The 23,213-nt window shown below is 40.8% G+C and overlaps 1 protein-coding gene across 2 annotated transcripts in view; it reads right to left on the minus strand.

Annotated features, from left to right (window-relative positions):
• Positions 1-23,213, minus strand: part of ZBBX (zinc finger B-box domain containing) — a 509,107-nt gene that overhangs the window by 77,645 nt on the left and 408,249 nt on the right. For both annotated transcript variants that reach the window (XM_078665923.1, XM_078665922.1), the window contains one exon: positions 15,391-15,546. In XM_078665923.1, coding sequence (XP_078522049.1) covers positions 15,391-15,546 — 156 coding nt within the window. The remainder of the gene's footprint in view (positions 1-15,390; positions 15,547-23,213) is intronic.

Genomic DNA, 23,213 nt, shown 5'->3' on the forward strand with positions numbered 1-23,213 from the left:
ACAGCTCTTGTGCGATGCTTGCGAAATCTATTGCAAATTAAAAAAAGCTTAAAAGGGGCTTGGAGACCGCCCCTTATTTATCGTTACTTACCATTGGTTGGCTGTTTGTTTCACTGCTTCTGATTGATCACAACCGCCCCCTTCACCTCGACGTCCTCATGAAACTTTGTGTTTGTCCCTGCAGTGGAGTTTGGACCAAGTACTGTTTCCTATGGCTAGTGTTCTAGGTACTCTTATTTTTTTATTTACTTTTTACATGCACTCTTCAAGATTTTCTCTCTGCAGACCCTCTCCTATCCCCCCCCCCCCCCACGCCCACTGTTCCTGCTCTGTCCATTTTTCCGAGGTTTGAGGTGGGCTTTCATATTTAACACCTTGCAGACGTGTTTGGTTATTATAGCCTCAGAGGTTTTCTGACCATCTGATTGCAAACCAGGCAGGGTGACATAGCTCTGAAGGTCAATGTACGAGGCTTGGAAATCTCTGTGCTGGGCTGACCCGGACTTTCAGCCTTCTGAGGTAAATACAAGTGAGTACCATTTGAGGTGAACCATACTAACCCACCTGTCGTTTTAAATGTAAACAGGCCGCTCCTGGTGGAAGCTGGGAAAAATTGTATATTGACTATGTTTGCAAGTTCAGAAAGATTCACCTAAGGAAATAAATGTGTTTGGACATTTACCACGTACGTATGCACGTATGCATGTGTGTAAGGATCTAGAACAGAGATAAATACATAAATATCCCAAGATCTAACATACTGATATAGTTAGTTTTATTAATTGTGAGTTGTTGTCCCAAAACAAACAAGCTGTGATCCTGGCTACCCTGCTTGCCCAAACTGTATGATCCTTGGACAATAACAGGCGCAGTTACTTGCAATGGTAATACAATTATTCTTCTACTTTTGTTTGAATAATGTAGTTGCATTTAAGAGCAGCAGAGCTCAGAGGTTAGAATTTATTTTACTTTCTCAGAAGTTTTAAATATGTATCCATTTTACTTTGCAATAAAATCTAATAAGAAAAACAAAAGCCAAAGAGTCTAAATCTGACTTCAAGTATTATTTTTTCCAGTAATAGTTAACAACTCCACCAACCACCACCCGATTTCTTTCTACCATAATTTAAGAAGAATTAACTAAAAGTTTCAGTATGACACAGCATGAGGCAGGCTTTTCTACTCAAATCATACTTTATTGGGGAAAAATCATTGGTATATTTATTTATTTATTTGATACCGTAAGGAAAGGTCTGAACTCTAGGGAGGAGTGGGACAGGATTATTGGTGCTGTCTAGCTGAATTGTATAAATGCCACTTCTTGTCTCTCTCTCTCTATTAAGTTCCTTGGGCAGAAATTTGAAATTTGATCTAAATACCTATGATCAAGGTGTCATTAGTCATAATATGAGTACGATAACCAATGAGGTATGTCCTTGTAGTGAAAGCCTGGACACTTACTTAATGAGAGCATGAACACATATCTTACCAGACTGGCGGATTTTGTTGCCTTTTTTCACACTGGCTAGATGTGGAAATTCTTTTGGAGTAATTTGACACTGTCTATGCCATTAATATACCGCCGAATAAGCATAACAAGGATCCCTTACTAAACATAATTTACTGAATAACTAGAGCATATGGGATCCTTTATTATTATTATTATTATTATTATTTGTACATTTATTTGTATGTTTAGTTTTATTTATTCGCAACTGTTGCCAAGATCTATCATTAGTGAAGGCATAATTATATAGGCTACTTTTCAGCATCGGCCTTTTTGGATGTTACCGGCAAGCGGCTATCTTAGAGAGTATTCTGACATCCATGCCCCACAGGGCAGCAATATCAACACGAAATTACGTGTTGTTTTTAACTAAGGTTATCTTTTCCATTTTCTAGTATTATACCGATTGTAACCGGCAAAGAACACTATTTTATCGAACTTAGTATCTGCCGCACCAATATTGACACGTTTACTTTAGGAGAGCCTATATTTATAATTGCAGACTCTCTCCATTATTTTTGGTTGTTAAATGAGATAATATATTTAGATAACATTCCGGCCATTTTGAATTGGACTATGGTCTATTAAACCAAGACGTCTCTGTGGCGTAGTCAGTCCTTTTTTGATTTCCATTGCACCCAGATGGGTGACAGGAAATCTGTTCTCGAGTGTGTTTGCACAGCAGCCTCTCATTAGTGGGTTCCCGCGTTTCTTTAGTATTTAAACGACCGATGTGGTATTTTTCGCGTTTCAAGCCAGTGGGCTGGAGGTCGACACACGGGACGCCGATATTGTTAACAATCTGGTGAGTGTTGATGTTGCCTACATATGGAACAGAGGGACGGGGAACCTCTTGATGCGTGATTTGAGAAGCATAGTTTATACTATATACTCTGCTTATTTCTGTTGCTTTTTAGGTGGTATCCGAAGTACATGAATTACGGAACCACCGTGGCGTAGTAGCAGATTCCTGCATTAGCATATACTCTTTCACGTCTACCGTGTGCTTTTTTGAAGATTTCCTAACAGTATATAAATGTAAGTGGATGGCTAGACACCATCGATATTTCATCGGTCTATTTGAAACGAGGTGAACCCAATACTTATTTTCCATTGTATGGCCCTTTTGTGTTTTTTGTTTTTAGTTAATCGCATATTTACTTCGGTGCCCAGCAGTTGTATCGCTGAGACTGTACGGGTTCATCTCACCATATGGTGTCACTTAGCATTCAGCAAGGTGGGTTTGCTACTTGATACATCTTGTGCAGAAGTGTAGTGTTGTGCAGAAGTGTAGTCTTTAACCTGATTTTGGCTGACTAGCATACACACTCTGATTCTGATATTTCTATATAGATTGCAGTTCCTGAGAAGTTTTTTAACTCGCTGGACGAGCGATGGTTTTTTAGCATAAGAGGTATCAACCCTATGCGGTTACGTTTTGAGGTATGTGAGGTATGTGAGCATGTATTCTTCTACAACATAGAGTTATTCGCATGATGGTTCTTGTTGCTCCCCTCATTGACCGCCTTTTCAGGATGTACATGATCAATTGATATGCTCTCTGGGGAGGCGGGTGAATACTGATACCTGTCCAAACATCCATATAACTATACCTGTTGATGGATATGGTTGTTTAAAATAGAGAACACACAAACTAGTAATGGTATAAGCAAGGATATTAGCGGAAAAGGCACTTTATTTATTTTTCCTGCTTAGCAACACGTACTATAAAGAAAGAATAGTTTGGAGTTTGGGATTAATTGCCTTATGGCCCTCATTGAAAACTGTATCTAGATAGGTTTATTGGAAAATGTCTCTGTATGGTCTATTGTTACGAAATATATGTTAAATGTAATCATTGTTTATGGTGTGCTTTTTCAATTATGTCTTTAGATGGTTTTTAATTATGTCGTTGTAATACTGTCAAATACGAATTGGGGCAATGTAACAGGGTCATTATGAGGTGTTCTGTACTATAATTTTTATATTTTTATTGACAAATAGTGATGTTATTTTGAAAGGCTCGAAGTACATGATTGCTTGTTTTTAAAGGTAATTTTTTCCTAATTTCAGAATTGTTGGGAAGACATTTCATGTAACCCTGATGAAGGTGGTTTAATCCTATGATCCACCGAAACGCGTCGCAATAACAAAAAGGAGGATTGTGTTTCAATCATTTGGGAAATAATTCTGACACTTTTGTTGAATTTAATTTTCTGTATCTACCTCCTTTTTTACTAATAGGAATTTATTGTTTCCTTATTTTAATGTTCTTCCCTCTTTTTAATTATTGTTGAATTATTGTTTTTAAACATTGGATTGTGTAATAAATTGTCCAGATCTTTTCATAATTTCATTTGTGTTTTGCCTCATAAGTACAGTACTTTTTTAGTCTATGTGTTTTTAGTTTAAATTATGTGTTGAACGTTTGTCACATGAATAAGGTGTCCCAAAGGGAATTTTTGCTCGACTACATTGCCATAAACAACGCATTAAATGTGACATCATATACCAAAGACTTCAAAATATGTAACGTCAATGTACCACTTACTTTAATTCTGTCCTCCTTCCGCTGCCGGTGATGGACGAAGAGCAAAGCCAATACGTTTCGGCTATATGACATCTATTGGTTTGTCAATTAATTAAGCCATGTTGCTGCGCAACACAGCTTAAAGAAAAAAAAGTGCTATGACACCTCCAGTGTTGACCGTGTCATAGAGTTTTTAATTTCTTTAAGCCATGTTGTACAGCTACCAGCACTGCTGTGCAACATTTCTTTAAAAAATGTACAAACCCAATAGATGTTGTTTTAAAATGCAGTCCATTTTCCTTAAAGTAAAACGGGATGCATTAAAAATAAAACCTGAAAATGTGTACAATCTTTTTTTAAGATTAAGCAGTAGACACGTGGGCCACTGCTTACTCCTAAAAAAAAAATTCTAAACATTCACAAAGAGGTCCCCTAGAAACATAGAAGATATTAATACATCCCTATTTGGGCTTGCTAGATACAATAAAATAATGTTGCCATTGCAAAGGCTCTGATTTAGGGAAGTGGAGCATATGCAAACGAAAACTGCTTAGTACACCTTGTCCTTAGTTCCAAATTTGACCAATATCGAATACCAGTATTTCTGTGTGTATTGCTGCTTTGAAGTTTCATTCAAGGCCCACCAAAATATACTTTCCTCAGCTTTTCATATATTACTATGATGTCGGCGCAATGTTTTCCTTATTATGAGTAGGTCTTTCTTCCATGAGGGGTAATAGTATGCAAACTGTAAACTAATGAACTACTTTCATCTTAATACTAATTGTTCTCCTTCACCAGTACTATTAGCCTTTGTATTCCAATAAATTAGCTTTCAAGTTATGAACAAGATTCCCAAAAAGAGAATAGGATTCACAAATCATTCAGAGGATAAATTGCGCATTACAGAATCCAAATACCCATTCATATGATTTACTAAATTTGAAGGTTGGAAGACCCATGAATTTTTTGTGGCTAAATATACATCATCATAAATTAGCTTCCAACCTAACCTAACCAGAGCTTTTCATGAAGTTTGTGTGCGTACTATCAAACAGCATGAAGGCTCATGTTTGCAGATACTTTGAGTCTCTTTATAGCATAAATATGTGGTAGCAAATGATCATCTAATCTAGTGGGGAGCAGGAAGAGTGTCTTAAACAAATAATGTGTCCACATTATCCCCATTTAATTTGCTTTTTAAATGACTGCTCTAAGGACGAAGTTGTTAATCAATACCATTTTTACTGTTATAAGCTTTCTTATTTTCAGCTACTATTCAAGAATATTCCACACCTCTTCTTTCTCCTTGCAGCTAATTCTTACGGTGACATAATTTTATATTTCAAATTAATTTCAGTCTCCTACAATCAGAAGATCTAAATGCATCCTATTCAACCAGCTGGTTTTTATTTGCTGCTTGGGTGATTATTAGGGCTCTAACATGAACAAGACCTTGTGAGGTATATATAATTTAAAGATGAAGAATTTATTTGTCTCTATAGCATTAGGGAATAGCATATGCAGTCTCAGATACAGCTGTCATATACAGTCTCACGTCCAATAAGAACTGTCCTTGTGTGTCCAATTTCCCAAATTTCCAGCCAAAATCTGTACTCACTATAAAAGCAAACCCTCTCATTGAGTGCCCTCTATTAGATGTTAATATTGCCCAAACTTTTTTATGCTAAGAGTCCCATAAGAAGCCATCAGTCTGCTAAGAAACTCGTAAACAAATGATGGCTATAAGCTTATATGTTATGAATTTCTCTTCCTGGCACATTAGACAGGCCAACCACATTCCAGCTACCAAAAGTGAGTTGCTGGCTGAAAAACCTACTAGTATCTCTACTCACCAGGGCCCTTATTCACAAAGAGCCTCCGCACTTGGAGCGAAGGATTTGCACTCGTGGCAGGATCCCTGCACCTATGGCGGGATCTCCATATTGGGAAACTGCAGTGCAGCGATCCAGCCATAAGTGCGGAGATCCCATCATGACTGCGGAGTCTTCGGCTCAAGTGTGGAGGCTCTTTGTGAATCGGGGCCTATGTTTCCACCCAATATTGATGGTAGCCAATATCATGCAGCTCTCTACTTTCACCATTGATGTTGGGATAAATCTTTGCCATTCTTTTGTCTTTGCCAAACTGAACAATTGAATGGCAGGACCTTTGAAATATTGCTCTGAGATCCTGCCATATACAGCCAGAGTCGAGAGTTGTAACATAAGGCATTGCATCTATACCCATGTTTCTTGGGAAATCAATGTTCTCTGTTATCAGTTTTATAACAGCTTCGGAGAAAAAGCCAAACCTAGACACTGTGAGCATATATGTATTTTCCGAGATAAGAGAGCGTTCACATCTGATAAAACAAGATACCATGATACTAGAAGAAGGGACTGCATGAAATACATCTAGTAACTATGATCTCTTTAGCATAAATCAATGAATATTGAATCAATTAATACTGAGTTCAGATTTACAATTCTGAGGAGGAATCCTAGCTTCCAGGGCTGTTGTATACAGGTGTCCTTTTGTATGAATTTGTACGTAGGTAGTTGGATTTAAGCAGCTTTGCTGGAAGGTATTATCAGTTTTGCAATTTGTGTTTGTGGTTAGCCTCAAAATATGTCTCCCCTTCACCTTTGGGTCTGCTAGCCTGAACTTTAGCTTGAACAATATACGTTTTTAATTGGTACATATTGTAATTTTCCTCTTGCCATTCTCAAGGGATGCCGGACTACACTGAATCTCAACCATTCAAGAGATAACGTGATTTGAAGCACATATAAGCATAGAAGTAGTCCGCTTCGCTTGAGGACCTAACAAAATCAAGCGATAGATAAACTGGCTGACCGTAAAGAATTTATTTTGTGGAAAGGCATCTGTTGCAGTTTGGTTAATAAATGCGCCAGTAGCATAGATATGTATGGAGTACTCCTGGAAGCCTATACACAGTTTCACTAAGCGCTCCACACTCAGCACACTATCGCCTTTCCGAGATGTAGTTAAACAGCCAACAATCCTAATAATGATGTCAAGGAAACGTTGGCGAGTAGTTGAGTGTCTTGTATCCCAGACAGCTTTCTTTCTGTGTCTTCATGATCAAGTGTTAATTTGACAGTGTTTATGAATGCTTCGCCCTACTCAGCGGCCGATAATTGCGCTGTGGCTTACAATGGTTTTCCAAAATACCTCTTTATAGATGAAGAATCAACTGTTGTGTAGATGGCAGAGGGGGAGTTGGCAAACTTTTGCTCACCTTCTCCCGTTGCAAAAGAACAATTGATGGACAGAATGCAGAACATGTCTTTAGGCCCAGAGATCTGGGCCTAAAGACATCGTTTTTTGCTCCCCATGCCATTCCAGTTTGAACAAAGCCATATGCAAATCAGTCTTGACCCTGTACCCAATGGGATCAGGCCAGGCCAGTACCTCCCTGGACTGGAAACAAGCGTCCTAGGAATGGGAGAACATGGCGGCCGGCTGAACCCCCGGACCGCGAGTCCCGCAAACGGAAAACGCCAGCACATATGTAAGAGGGTGAACAAGGCTCAACTGAGGCTTCATTGAGCAAATCAACATATTATCACTTAGCGGGCAGCAGCAGGGGTGAAGTTGCCTGCAGTGAGAGCGGTGCAGCGGTGGGAGAGACACGGGAGAGCTGCCGCCGAGGGCTCCCAGAGGGATTTCGAGCAGAGACAGAGCAAGTGCGCGAGTCGGCGTCCCCACCCGGCTTTCACCAGTCACTGTGAAAGGCTGCATGAAGGGCGGTCAGAGGCTGTTGTGGCTGTGGAAAGTTGGTCGACCTGAAGGCAATATTATGAGGAGGGCGGATTCTGGAAGGGCACCTAGAGAAGTGCTTTGCTCGACGCCAACGAGGCTTCCCAGCCACATTGGCTATGTGGAAAAACAAGTAAGGAATAAAATAGGGGGGTTTAGGGCAGAGACGGCCTATAATTTTCAACAGCTACGTGGGGCCAAAATAAGGCAACATTTTAGAGGAGCCCCCTATAAGCCCTCTCTTTTATCCAAATGCTTTTTGGGTACCCTGGGCGCCTGCACACTGTATGTATGGCCCCCTGGTGGTCATGCTGAAAGTAAATTGGATAGTTTGAACTGGCTGAATAAATCAGACAGTTTGAATAGGCTGAACAACAATAGTGATTATCAAGCAGGTTTATACAGCCAGCCCATTAACTTTGACGATGAGATAAGGAGCATTGCCTGCATGAATTCAAATAAGAAAAAGGGTTGAGGTAAGAGGAGGGTCCTTCCTTTTCAAAATCACCTGCATCATCTACAGCGGGTGAAAACTCCAATTATATCCCTACTGTCCTCAACGGCACTCTAAACTGTACAGAAGAGGACTCCCAAAAGCCAATTCTTTTGTTGCCAGATACTCACCTGTTAGATAAGGTTGCTGATACGCTCCAGGAACAAAAAGAGGATTTGAGCACTCCTCAGGCCAGTTGTCTGGCTAAACATATTACCAGGAGACAGAGGGTTCAGAAAACTACAGGAGGTACCGCTGCAGTAGTCTCTACCAGAGCTGCAAAAACCACAAAAAAGAGCTACTAAAGAAGGGTTCAAATATAAAAGTTACACCCTCATTGTGTTCCTTTTTTAAAATTCAGGAGAGGCCGGCGTTGAGAGGTGGTTCACTAAAAGAGATGTCTTTGCCACCCCTGACCATAATGGAGTCACCAAATAAATATCAAGTCCTCATGTCAATCGATTTAGGAGAGGATAAGAGCTTATTGCAGACAACGTAATAGAAGAGACCCCACAACCCGAGGGGCTCCCAAAACAAAGCAACCCTGTTGAGGACCAAGGCAGTGGTCAAGAAATGGCTACCCCTGGGGGAGTGATATCGGTGATCTTGTGGCCTCACTGCTAAAGGAGATGAAAGTCTGAGAAAAATCAGGAAAACATTCAGGCTACTTGCGAGGCTTTGAAGACTAAAGTTAATGCTCTGGCAGACAGAGTGGTAGTGGTTGAAACGGCTCTGGAACAAATCAAGGATGAGGTAAGGCTCTGTCAGAGCGAGATCGATAAAGCATCATTATCGGAGAGAGAGCTCAGAGACAAAATTGAGACTTTAGAAAACAACTCAAGGAGAAATAATTTACGTTTATTAAATATTCCCGAAGGTCAAGAAGGTCAGAATATCATGTCCTTCGTAGTAAATCTCCTAAAAAGTTTCATACCGGACATGGAAGAAAAAGATTTGGATGAGGACATAAAAAGGGTCCATAGAGACCCATTTAGGATTAATAAAGATAGAAAAAATCCTTGCAGAGTTCTGGTCAACTTTAAATCTTATTCAATAAAAGAACATATTCTGAATAAGGCATTAAACGCTGGCACCCTCACAAAAGATGGTTACAACTACAAAATCCGTTCGGACATATCCAAGGCAACGGATGATAGGCAATGGGCCCTGGGAAAATTTATGCAAGACCTCAGGGCAGAAGGCGCCACTGTTCAGATGAAATTTCCTGCCCTCTTACTCATAATGTGGTGAAATAAAACCTACAATATTAGAGACCCAAAAGAAGTGGAGCTATTTTTGGAACTAATGAAAGTTAATCGAGATAAATAACATTTCAAGCCTAACTGTCTGTAACCAAATTTGCTGTCTTGATTGCGGTTCTCAAACTGGGCAACTAGGATTGCTCAATGATTATGGGGAGGGTTCTCCGGGGGGGGGGGGGGGGGGGGGGGAGAAAACACAAGTTTCTAATTTTTTTTTTCACACATGTTGGAATATTTTTGGGATGGGGAGCAGTGGAAAAAAAAATATCCGATATGTAAATTGCATAGCAAACAGGGTTGGACTCCAAAGCAGCAGAAAAGATCTCAAATATTATGGGCGATTTGAAAATAGTGACCTCGAATGTGAACGGCTTAAGAACGAGGGGGAGGCGATTAAAAACTTTTGAGCATCTTAAATGGCTGAAAAGTGACATAATCATATTACAAGAGACACATCTCCTTAGAGATGAGTGGCTTGATGCCATAAAATATGAGAGATGGATAGGAGAGTCTGTCTGTAAAAATCAATCATGTAATATTAAGGGCGTCTCCATCATTATTAAAAAATCATTGCATTGTATGTTGGTAGGACAACTATCAGATCCTAGAGGAAGGTGAGCCGTAGCAAACATAAAAGTTGGAGACAGTGTCTTGTTGGTGGTGGGATACTATGGTCCCAATATAGATGATCCCGCATCACTTCAAATCCTTGTATGCGCACCTGATGTCTCAGACCGTACCAATTATACTGGAGGTGATTATAATATTTTGTTAGACCCTAAAATAGATAGACACCCCCCTAGTAAAGTATTAAACCTACCTAAAATGCGAGAAAGTCTGTACTGGCTCAAAGACGACTTGGGTTTAATAGATATCTGGAAGCTAACAGGGGACCAAACCAACAGAATTACCTTTAGGAACTATAAATATGGTCACGCCTCAAGAATACACTTTTTCCTGGTTGACAGACTCCTAAGTAATAATGTCACGAGTGTTCAACACCTGCCCGCACACCTCTCTGATCACTCGTTGGGCCAATTCAGTATAAAACTTGAGTTCGTTCAGGGCGAGAAAAGGTGGACCTTGGATCGGACTCTCCTGTTAGACCAACAAGTCATTGATGCTCTAAGACGAACAACGGAAAACTATTTTAAAGAAAATGGTGAGGCCGAAGTCTCTCATATGATAGTGTGAGATGCTTATAAAGCCGTCCTTAGAGGAACATTAGCCGGTATAGCGATAGGTACAAATAAGTTAAAGAGGTCTAAAATATCACAAATAGAGGCAGATTTACTAGACAAACAAGTGAACCTAGAATCCATAACCTCAGAATAAGAACAACACATTTTGAAAGACGAAATTATGAAAAAGAAACAGGAGTTGGCTCTATTCTTGGAGGAAAAGATAAGGAAGAAATGGCAAACTAGTTCCCTGTCAAATTATGAATATGGTGAGAATAGCGGTAAACTCTTAGCTTGGAAGCTAAAAACCGAGTCTAATAGAAATAAGATAACTGCTATCTATAAGGGGAACAGCGGGCAGATAGTAGAAGACAAAGCAGGTATTGAAGAAGCTTTCGAACATTTTTTTCAGTCATTATATGAGGAAGATCTATCACCTCTCCCTATAGCAGTGGGCATGTACCTAAATAATTCACAAATCCCAAAGCTAAATGTACATGCCTGTGAAACTTTAAATGCAGAAATTAGCTTGAATGAGGGACTAGAGGCAATAAAAAAACCTCAAAAAAAGTAAAGCAGCAGGGCCGGATGCTATACTAAATGAACTTTGTGTAGTTCTGAAAGATTACCTTGCCCCCAAACTCACTGATGTGTTCAACAATATTTTTTCTGAGGGTCGTTCAATTCCTAAATCCTAGAACGAGGCCACGATTAGCTTGATTTTAAAGCCTGGTAAAGATCCCTCCTATTGTGAGTCATATAGGCCGATCTCGCTCCTTAACGCAGACTATAACATCTTTACCCAGGTTCTAGCAAAAATACTTGGGTCCTTCTCTGATAGGCTTATACATAAGGATCAGAAGGGTTTTATCAGAGGGAAACAGTTGCATGACCTCACACACCAACTGATTGGAGCTATCGACATTGCAGCCCATGAGAAGGTACCCCTTGCAATATTTACATTCGATGCGGCTAAAGCTTTTCACCGTGTAAATTGGTCATACTTACAAAAAGGTATCCAATATAACAACTTAGGCCGAAACTTCTCTAGGGCAATAGCAAATATTTACTCGGCTCTGGTGGGGAAAATACTCATCAACGGCAGTATATCAAATAGTTTTCAAATTAAGAGAGGCACCAGACAGAGGTGTCCTCTCTCCCCCACCTCTTTAATTTATATATAGAGCTGTTAGCTAATGTGATTAGGACCTCCAAATAAATTACCCCCTTTAGCTTCAATACCTGGGAGCTAAAAGTGGCACTATATGCCGATGATCTAATGATCTATTCAAGCAAGTTAAATGAAACTTTTAACAGCATAAACAGCTTACAACAGACTTTGGGGAAATTTCAGGCTACCAAATAAATAAGCAAAAAACTGAGGTAATGCACTGGAATATACCTACTCCATGTTTTGAATCTAAAGCGAAAATTAGATATCTCGGTATTCAAGTCTCATGGAATATTGAGGACATCGCCCAGGTAAATCTGGAACTAAAAGCTAAAGAGACGAGGAAACTACTGAAGTCATGGAGTTGTCTATCTCTCACTTTTATGGGGAGGGCTAATGTAATAAAAATGGTCATCCTACCAAAGTTCACTTTTGTTTTCAATACAATCCCCTTGGAGTTTAAGTCACAGCATATTAAAAAGATAGAGCGAACTGAATACTTTTATCTGGTCATCAAAAATGGCCAGGATAGCTGGGAAAAAAACTGAGCCAGAAAAAACATCGAGGAGGGATAGCTAGTCCGGATCTCCTACTGTATTATAAAGCCTTCCATTTTAAGAATATAAGGCATCTGTTTCGAGATTATGAGTCACATCCCGCCTATTGGAAAGTAGTAACTAAACATAATCACTGCCTTTACATGTTTGGCCACCAAACGTTTTTCAAAAAAGTGAAGCTATAGGTGCCAAAATCGGCTTTTAAGCTATGGTCAGATATAAGAAAATATGGCAATACCCATACTATAGCCCGCAAGCACCGAAATGGAACTCTCCAGGAACTCCCGAATGTTTGAAAGATTCACTAGCTGTGCCGCTGAAGAGAGCTGGAATCTCCAAGTGGGGAGATCTTTTGGAAAACGGTGACTTAAAAGCATGGGATGAGCTAATGGAATTGACAAAGAATTAAATATCCCGATTTAAATTTTACCAGTTGCTTGGCTGGTCTAAAAAAACAAGCAAACTTGGCCGGACTTTGTTGCGAACCTAGAGTGTGATCCATAAAGCCGCTGGGAAGAAAGAAGTATCGAAGTGGTACTGGTATTTGGTGGAGAAGAAGGATGCGGACTATGACACTCCAGATCTTAAATGGAAGAAGATTTTTCCAGCTCAAGACTTGCAGCAAGCTTGGCAAGTATCCTGCACTTATTTATGGCACATTATAATTTCCACACCTCTTAGGAAAAATCATTTGTTTACTTTGCACAGATCTTACTGGACCCCCGAAAGGGTGTCAAAAATGAGCTCCCAGGTGAAGAAAAAATGCCCAAAATGTGGTGAGAAGGATGCGAATGATATCCACATGTTCTACTCTTGTCACCGCCTTGATTTATTTTAGAGCGGAGTCGGTTAGATTATTGATAAGAGTCTAAATACGATTATTAAAGTAAGAGCTTTTACTGTTATTTTTGGTATTTTGGATTCGGAAGATTCCAATAATGTTTTAACAAAAATCAGAAATACCTTTTGTTCACATTCATACTTCTTGCTTGACGTGATATTTGTATAAATTGGATTCTGCCCTCTTCTCCTTAGGTTGATGACTGGGTCCGATCAATAGAAAAATTTAGGAATTTGGATAGAGCCAGAGGGGATTGTAGGCGCACAAAACACTGGGAATTATGGGATAATTATAGGCAGTAGGGTAGGAAGGGACATCCAATGATTTAAACAAACGCAATCGTAAATTCAAGAGGTATAGAGGCTGGAACAGTGATACATAACTCGTGGAAGGTGTTTCTTTTAAGATCGGGCTCCCACCTCACTCCCGAGGGCGCACGGTTTGTGGTGCCCCTAATGTTTAAACAATAAATATCACATAAATGAGAAAAAAAAAAGCATCCTAGGAACGGTTTCGGGGTTTCACCCCTCATCAGCCAGGATAGCTTAAGTCCAGTGGCATGGCGAGCATGGGACCCACGTCTGGGCACACCTGTCCCACCCGAGGTGGCAAATACAAAAAGAATAATTGATTGCCACTTTTCTGGGATATAATGTAGTGTCTGGCCACACCCTTTTCTCTGCCCAAACTGATTTTCATGACCTCCTCTACCATTTATTACACGTTCTTAATGTTCTCTTTTGTGAAAATTGCATTCTGGCGTATTGGTTACACTTCATCCGGCCCGAGCCTGAGAGTACGGCTCGAGCCAGAATGTATGGCCCAAGCCAGAGAGTACAGTCCAGGTGCGGAGATTCCGGCCCGACTGCGGAAGTAAAGATACGACTCGTAAATGACCTCTGTGACTACCAAAAGTCGTATATGACTTCTGTGAATATCAAAAGTCGTAAAGTTAGACTTTTGTCTCAGATTACCTTTGAGAATCGGTCCCATAATGTTTAGTGCCAAAAGCCAGTAATATTGGTTTTGGTGGCTTCTGTCTGCAAATGAAAAAAAAATTAGATAATAGAATTTATAGATATAAAATATGAGTTAACCTCATAACATTATAGTAATTTCTCAACGCATTCATGTTGGTTACAAGTTAAGGGTAATTGCAGAATCCTCACCCCGCACATAAGAAAAGTTATTGATCACTAAATAAAAGTCTGTCCTAAGAGCAATTGCACAAACAAAATGTGTGAGAAATGTCATCAATTCAAAGCAAGCAAAAGTTCAAAAGCACTTTCTAATATACATGGATAGTCATGGAATTTCTGGCCTCCAGGTTCAAGCCACTTGAATGTTTGCAAGGTATTAAATGGTGCAATGTTAAAGTATAACTGGGATACTTAAGCTTTCCTCCTAGCCACCGGAAATACACTCAACTACCTAAGTGAAAGAGAACCTAGATTTAGCTGCCTAGACTGCAGGAGTTAATATTTATTAGCAGTGCTAATTTAAAATACCAGAGGGTATTCACTTAGCAGGAGGTAATTCTGAATGTTGTGATTCCACTGGCTTCAGCAAATATCGACATAAATGAGCGGAATAGCAAACCTTTGTGGTGTAAATGTGAGGAGAGGCTCAAATATTAGTAAATAATAATGGATCTGAAGAGAAAAACAAAAGAGAGATGAGATAATAAAGGAAGGAAATAAAGAAGGGTGATAAAATAGGAGGAGAAGAAGAGCAGGAGCTAGGGGAGGAAGAAACAAAAAGTAATATTGGCAAGAATCAGCTCAATTGTACAGGCCTGAGCAACTAGTAGTATGGAAAGGTCTGAATATAAGGCTTTGCCTACTTTCTGTATGCAAAGACACATAAATAAATGAAGTAAATAAACAACAAATGTTTTAAGGAAAGGAATGAAGGAGCAAAGGATGAGTTGACCGTACTGGGATTAGATTTTAAGAAAAAAGCGTATCACACAAATTCTCAAGCAAACTATACTCCACTCAGGCCCAACTGCAGTGAAATGAATATGATAAAGCACATATGGATGGCATGCAAACACTCTTACCTCTTGCTGATTGGGGTGTCTGAACTCTCGGACTTTGCATGTGCCGCCCAGAACTGCTTGTAGGCCTTGCACATGCGTTTTCCACCATTACACTTTGCACGAGGGCTTCATCTGCGTATTCACTTAAGCTACTGTGTGGTCTCCACTGTTTACCTTCTGAAAAGGAAGACATACATTATGAAATGGTACAGCTGCCTCTGGAATGAAGGACGGTATGCTATTTAACATGAATTAGGCCTTTCTTGTACCGCAAAATACGAATTTGGAACATGCTGTAAGAATTTAAGTTTATGATGTACAATACAACTGAGAAGCATTATCTGTTCTGTCTTCAGCCATAGATAAGTACTCGGTTGTGGTAATACGGTGTATGCTACCCAATCTAGAATATCTTATTTTGGTTTGGTTTGTTTAACTCCTGTAACCCATTAAAGAGGCAAGGTTACTGGGGTTGAGCACCACTACTTGATATTTGAATATATTGACTGTATGAGGACATTGATGATGTGTATAATAATCATGTATGTATTAGTGTGTGTCAGCCAGACTAAGGGGACTTTGGACATGAAAGCACATTAGAGAACAGGTGTAACCAACATATAAATGGCAGCCTCAACAAGGAAGCAGTGCAAGTCCACAATTATAATAGTGATCATATTTTGTGATATGCTGATCATGGGAACTGTAATACCAACTTCGAATTTCATGGTACTGTTACTAAAACACGATTTAGTCAAGCTATGAGAGGATGAGGTGGCCCTGTTGGGATTCAAACATGTGACTTGTTGTCACACACAGATATCAACACTTGACATTACCTGAACTCACAAAGTCATCCTGCCAACTACACATAAATTGGGAACATGTAAGCTCGGTTCAGGAGAACGGAAGTCATAGTGGGTGAACTATTTACAAGGTAGGATTAAAGGCAATTCATGTTGGGGATCATTTTAATGGTCACTATGCCGACCTAAAATACAATGCAATACGCAAGCCGCGATAAAGAATGCAAGCATAAGTCCCCTTGATGTACTGCTCATAAACTGAGAGGTTTTGTTAAGGATAACATTTAAAAAGACATTATTCATGAGTTCACTGCTGAAGGCAGAGAAGAAAAATAGGCCACCAATTAACGCCAATGTTTTCATATCACATGGGTTTAAAATTGGTTAGGCCGTATATTTTGCCATCCGTTTCCGTTCAGATTGGCCTGAAGACACATAGATGTCTCACCCAAGAGATAGCCAGATAGCAAAGCATAAATTATATCATGAGATTAAGATCAGAAAATGTAACCTTGTGTCAAATTCTTCGATTACATAGTTCCCTCCTATGCAACTGGTGGATAGCAGAAACTGAATTATATAACAAAATAAGTGCATGCCCATATGCAAGTTTCAATGTACAATTCATTTGAATCTCACATTAGAGTCCTCGCTCTGTTCTAAAAAAATTATGGAAAATGACTACGCAATCGGGAAGAACACATTTTATCGACTCCAAAAGCAGAACTTCAATTTACGGTAGAAACTAAGTTGGTGCAAAATATATCAAGCCTCGTTTTGCATAGTTTGAGGTACAAGTGCAGAAAGATAAGCCTGGTCTTTCATGACTACTACTGGTTAATGTCAAAGGACTGCTTAAATCTGCCTTACTCTACACCCTGTTTTCGCTAAGAATATGTGAGAAATTCCATTCAGGGGATCACCAGGCAATCATTCATTAATAGTTCTCAATTGTGTCAAACTGGGCCTTTGCGTCTGGGGTCAGATCCTCAAACTTGAAACCAAGTGTTCCTTACCTCTAGCACAGCCTTATTATTCTTGTGTGCATGTCAAAGTGAGAATGACAATGACGGACAGGAGATGCTGCTGACTTAAAGTCTCATATTGGTGGATGAGCAGGGTTTTATGATCCTTGTTGTCGCTTTCCCAAAACTGTGCATGCCTCTCCTCTTAATGTTCTAGTTCTTTGTGAAATGGCCAATAGGAAGAGTGCCTTTATGGAGAATACTTTTTGGACCTTTAAAGATGCAATCCCAGAAGGCATTTCCTTTTCCATTCCAGAATATAGAAGTTTGGGGAATCCACAGTTTCTCCTCTGAGCTCTGTCTGTAAGGAATTTTAAGCAGACCTCTTGAAACTCTTATTTTTATTAACACAAGCCTGAATATGTTGGAAGGCTTCTTCCTGTCTCCTGGAACAGTTTACAAAGCAGAGACACAACTCCAGATTATGGCATTCTTCTTCTTCCTACTCCAGGAGTGAGGGTGGCAATAGAAGGGCAAGCCTCAAGGACCCCTGAGCATGGTGTTGAGAGAAAAGAACATGAATCTTCCTCTTAAGACTTACATACTCTATTTCACCAAGAAGACATAACCACGGTTAGGATTGTTTGCTTCACAAAAGCAGAAACATGGCAGATAATGTGTTTTTGGATAATAGCAGCGAAGGCCACTCCAGAAGATGTCTCTTGCACTCCAGCCAACAGGATAAAACACTTAGGCCTAGATGTAGGTAATAGCAAATTACCGAATGGTAAATACCGAATTTTACCGATTCGGTATTTACTAATCGGTAATTGCTATGTCGGTAAAAAATTCGGTAAAAATACCGAATCGGTAAGATTCGGTAATTACCGATTCGGTCATTACCGAATCAGTATTTGCCATTGATTGCTATGGGCATTGAAGCCCATAGGATTCAATAGCAAATACCGATTCGGTAATTACCGAATCGGAAAAATTACCGATTTTACAAGGGGACCCTGTTGCACCCCTGTTTCTGGGTGTGTGCCATGTGACACACATACATGCCCTTAGGGCAAGTCTGTGTGCCACATGGTACAGGTGTACATGCACAGATGTGCATGTACAGTGGAATTTGTTATTTACCATGGAATAGTATTCCATGGTAAATAACGATTCGGTAAGGGCCTGTGGCACTGATTACAGTGCCATCTACGTATTGATTTACAGAATCGGTAAATTTACCGATTTAGGGCTAGAAGTAGGTAATTCTATTTTACCACTTCTTAAATACCGAATTTTACCGATTCGGTATTTAAGAAGTGGTAAAATAGAGGGGGGGGGGGGGGGTTGTAGGTATTTCTGAATCGGTAAATACCGAATCGTTAAGATTTGGTATTTACCGATTCTGTAAATACCGATTCGGTAATGCCCATTGATTCCTATGGGCATTGAAGCTCATAGGAATCAATGGGCAATACCGAATCGGTATTTACCGATTCGTTAAATACCGATTCCAGCAAGGGTGCAGGGGGTGTCACTTTGACACACTCTAGCACCCCAAATACAGGCATGTGCGCCATGTGGCACACAGACATGCCCTAAGGGCATGCCTGTCTGTCACATGGCATTGGTGTGCATGCACAGATGTGCATGCACACCTGAATTCGGTATTTTACCACACAATAGGATTGTGTGGTAAAATACCGAATTCTGAAGGCCTGTAGCACTGTAAACAATGCTATCTACATCTTGGATTTACCGAATCGGTAAAATTACCGATTCGGTATTTTACAGATTCGGTAAATCTACCGATTCGGTAAATTTACCGAATCTGTAAAATGATGCCCCTACATCACAAATACCCATTTACCGGTCGGTAAATGGCCTCCTACATCTGGCCCCAAGTATTTTCCCGATTCTGTAAATTTACCGAATCGGTAAATATACAGATTCTGTAACATTAAGGCCACCTACATGTCAAATCCCAAATACCGGTCGGTAACGGCTGAAATCGGCCGTTACCGACCAGTATTTGGCAACCTACATCTGGCCCTTAAAGCTTTCCTAACTACCTGTAGCAACACCATAGCCAACCAACAAATAACAGCAGCAATGCTTACATCAGTCAAGCATTTGAGGCTGCCAAGCCTGTCAAAAACACATTTCAGCGGGTGCTTAATCAATTGGCTTTGGTCTTCTAATTTGTTTACATCATTTGTGGTGTTTGAACGGTGAGGAACTTTGGGGCAAATTAACAAGCCCCTTGCTCCTCTTTTATGCCACAGTTGCGTCACTTTTGTGATGCTGCGGCGGCGCAAAAGAGGCACTATAGTGCGAGGTATTTACAATGTGACACATCTGGGAGATGCATCACGTTATAAAGCCCTGCGCCAGAAGTAGGCGTTCCGGCGCAGGGGGGGGGGGGTGGGGGGGGGGGGGGTTCCGGCGCAGGAACGCCTCCTAAAAGTGGCTGAGTGAAATCTACAAGATTTCACTCAGTCACTTGTAAGCCCATGCTGCTTGAAGCGGGCGTAAGGATTGACACAGCATTGTACATATAGGGCACCGAGGAGCCTTGCTGGAGCTGCGTCACGTTTGCGATGTAACTCTAGCAATGTGCCGCCTTTACGGCACAGATGCATCACGCATCTGTCCGTTTTTGCCCCATGGTGCGCCGCATTGTAAATGCGGCACATCCACAGTGGCACAGCCCTGACGCACAATAAATAGCGCATCCCTGCTGATATGCAGGGATGCGCCAGTTATTGTACATCTGCCCCTTGGTGTTTTTATGAAATCTCTTGTTGGTTAATCTCACGTTTCACCGTGGCTTTTGGCTGACTCAGCAAACGCCTGATCTTCAGAATGCAAAATCTATTTAAGCTGGGTTTTTTCTTATAACTTTTGCTTTTCTTTATATTTGAAGTACACATTGCTCCATGATGTACATCCTAATTATTAATTTCCTGTAAGGTGCTTCACTGGTGGATTTGTATATTTGACTTTACAAGTTTGGGCATTCCATACTCCATTTCAAATACATTGGAATGTACCTTCTTTATATACTGAATCTCCACTGCCCTTATTAAAGACTTGCTTACAGCTCCATGCACAGTCGACTTAAAATAGCTGGCTACAAACATTGCCAATGAACATTTTAAAGGTGGACACGAGGCTATCGAAGAGAGAAAAAAAGAGCCAAGGAGAGAGAGAGAGAGAGAGAGAGAGAGAGAGAGAGAGAGAGATGGTGAGCCATTATTTGATGTGTGCATGTTTTTCTTGGCTATAAGTGACTGAAAAATGACCAATGAAAATATAAAATGATCTGTAGGCTTAAGATTTTTATTTACAGCTGTGCTACTGTTGGACCTTAACAGGTGAAATGTATACTGTTTCTTTTCATTTTCCATCGTTCATGTCAATTTTGCTTGTAATGCGCACACACACTTCAGAACTAAATAGCTTGTAGGTGCAGAGGCAAGATGGGATGCAAATACATTAAGATGATACATGCCAATCGGAACATAATGGCATACAGTGAGAGGAATGAAACAGCGTGCTTAGTGTACAGGGCAAGAAAGAATACATAAACGGAGAAGAAGAATAAAAACTATTTACAAAGTTACCACTGCTGTGTTCAGCAGGCCAAGGACAACTTTCTCATGAACACAAACATTTATTTTACTTTTTGGCAAGCAACAGTGTATGTAAGAGAAAAGTTACATTTTACTCTGTTGACACTGCTGCTGCTTAACAGGTAGAGGATGTTTTCTGCAACTGTTGCCCATTTGCGATGGCAGATCGTTTTATAATCCTCAACTGTTTACGTTTCTATTGTTAAGAGCCTTTTTCGCTACGTTGTTTCTTCGGGACAAATAACCTTTCCTTTCTACTAATGATGTTCTTTAGAGCGCCATGTTTTTTTTATGAAGAATGAGGGGCTTGGGGCAAACTGCATATTTCCATAAGCTGTTCTCTTCCTCCCTGCTGAAGTACTGTTTCCGCCAGCCACTCAAATGATAATCAGAGGAGGGCAGGCTGAAATATGGCCATAAGCATGACATGCTTCTCCCTGTTGTTTGCCACATTTACAAGAGCACAGCAGGGCCTTCAAGGAAAAACAGGTGGGGCGTGCAGTGCCTGTCATGGGAAATACAGAGGAAGAATTGAAATCACAGCATCTTTCCTTCCTCCTTTTGACCCTGAGTGACGGCGGTAGTAGTAAAATGATCCTGCTACAGAGAGCATGTAAACCTAGTGCAAACCTAACAAAAATGCAACTGAGCATTCAACAAATCCAGGCTGGGGATCTTCGGGCTGAAAGGGTGGGGCGGTAGGGAGTGAAGGAAGAATGGATGGCAGGTGTCAGGGGTAAGGCGTACTTGGTGTTGGGGAGGTTTTCGCGGCTCGCATGACTCCCTGGTGGGGGTGGGGGGGGGTAATGCGGGGGAGTTAAAAAAAACTTTGAAAAACGTACCTTACTGGGTCCTGCGCCGCCCCTGCTTCTGGCCGGATTCCGCGCCCGCCCTTCCAGGAAAAGGAAGCATGCATCCTCCCTCCCTAAAGCCAATCAAAACACAGCAATGGCAGCGTTTTGATTGGTCTGGACAGCGCCCAGCCGGGCTGTAGGGAGCCCATTTTGTCTTAGAATGCTGCATATAGCCTACATAGAGAAAATGTAGAGTGCGCATGACTGGTTTGGTCGGCCCCAGAGTGCAGACCAAACAGTCAGGGCTCACAGCAGTGGGCTAGCCACTCCTCCCCAATCCACACACCCACCCGCCCCCAACCAGGCATACCCTCCGGCCAGCCCCCAACCAGGAATACCCTGCCTTCTGCTTTCTTGCAGCGGGAGAAACAGAAAATGGTATTTAAAATACCATTTTATTTTTCTGCTTCTCACACTACGAGAAAGCAGTGGGGCGAAGATCCTCTGCCACTCTCTCATGTGCCTCCCTGTTTCCCCTGTTTCGAGGCTCCACGTTGGAGCTTGTAATCAACAAACATAGGCTCCTACTCTTTGCCAGTGCTTGTTTCCTGCACAATAATTAAAAGAGACAATGGTAGCGAGCTGGTATTTAGTTTAATTTATTTCAGTGGCATCAAAGACAGCATCATTTTGCATCTAAACGGCTGCTTTACGAGATTAAGCAGTAAATAGATTTGTGATTAAATGGTAAAATAATAAACTATAGAATATACCATTTAAAGGACACCACCCACCAACATTTCAGCATTACTTTCTTGTACTATTCCAAGATACAGTACTTTTGCATCTAAATGTTGTGTTATACGGCGCCCGAATTCAATATAATTAAATCTTAACACATTAATTAATTGTAGAAATCACTATTCCAAGACAACTGATGATGCATATTTGCCAATGCTTGTGTGGCTAAAAAGTATTAGCAAAGTCAATGCCAGCAAGCATTAGCAAACAATTGTACAAGCATTACTAGAGCCTGTTGGGCAGGTGTGACTCATTGGCCTAGCCAGTGTAATGTTGTTGGGCCCTAGGCCCATATGCTCAGATAAAGAATGACACAGACACCAAATGTGAGAGTTTATAACTGGCCCAGGGCATGGGCGCCCGGCCTCTTTTATTGGCAGGGTCACCTGAATGGTGACACCTGTGATGGTTGGGTGTGTGGTGGCTGTTAAAACAACCTCAGCGGAGGGGCTGCATTATTACGTGTCCAGCAGGACGCTACATTCTTCCCAAAATCCAAATGAAAATACCACAAGTCCAACTTGTGGAAACAAAACAAAATAAACCCCACTGAGTCTATGGGTCTCTATATTCAATCAACAGAGTAGGATTGGCTAGATGAAAAGCTGAAACTGACTGCAATAGGACACCTTTGCGCGCCTTCATAATTTAACCTGTGTACGAAACGACATGAACACTGGTTCAAAGAAGTCCAAAATCCTTTGGCAGCATACCGGCTGGAGTCATGCCCATAGTATGGAGTTGGTCCGCTCTCCAGATGATTTCTAGTTGGTGTCAACAGTTCAAACTGGGTGCATTAGAAGCATTGTTGGAGTCCATCACGAAGCTTGACTAGTGTGTTGC

This window comes from Lissotriton helveticus, chromosome 11, assembly GCF_964261635.1.
Source record: "Lissotriton helveticus chromosome 11, aLisHel1.1, whole genome shotgun sequence".
NCBI lineage: Eukaryota > Metazoa > Chordata > Amphibia > Caudata > Salamandridae > Lissotriton > Lissotriton helveticus.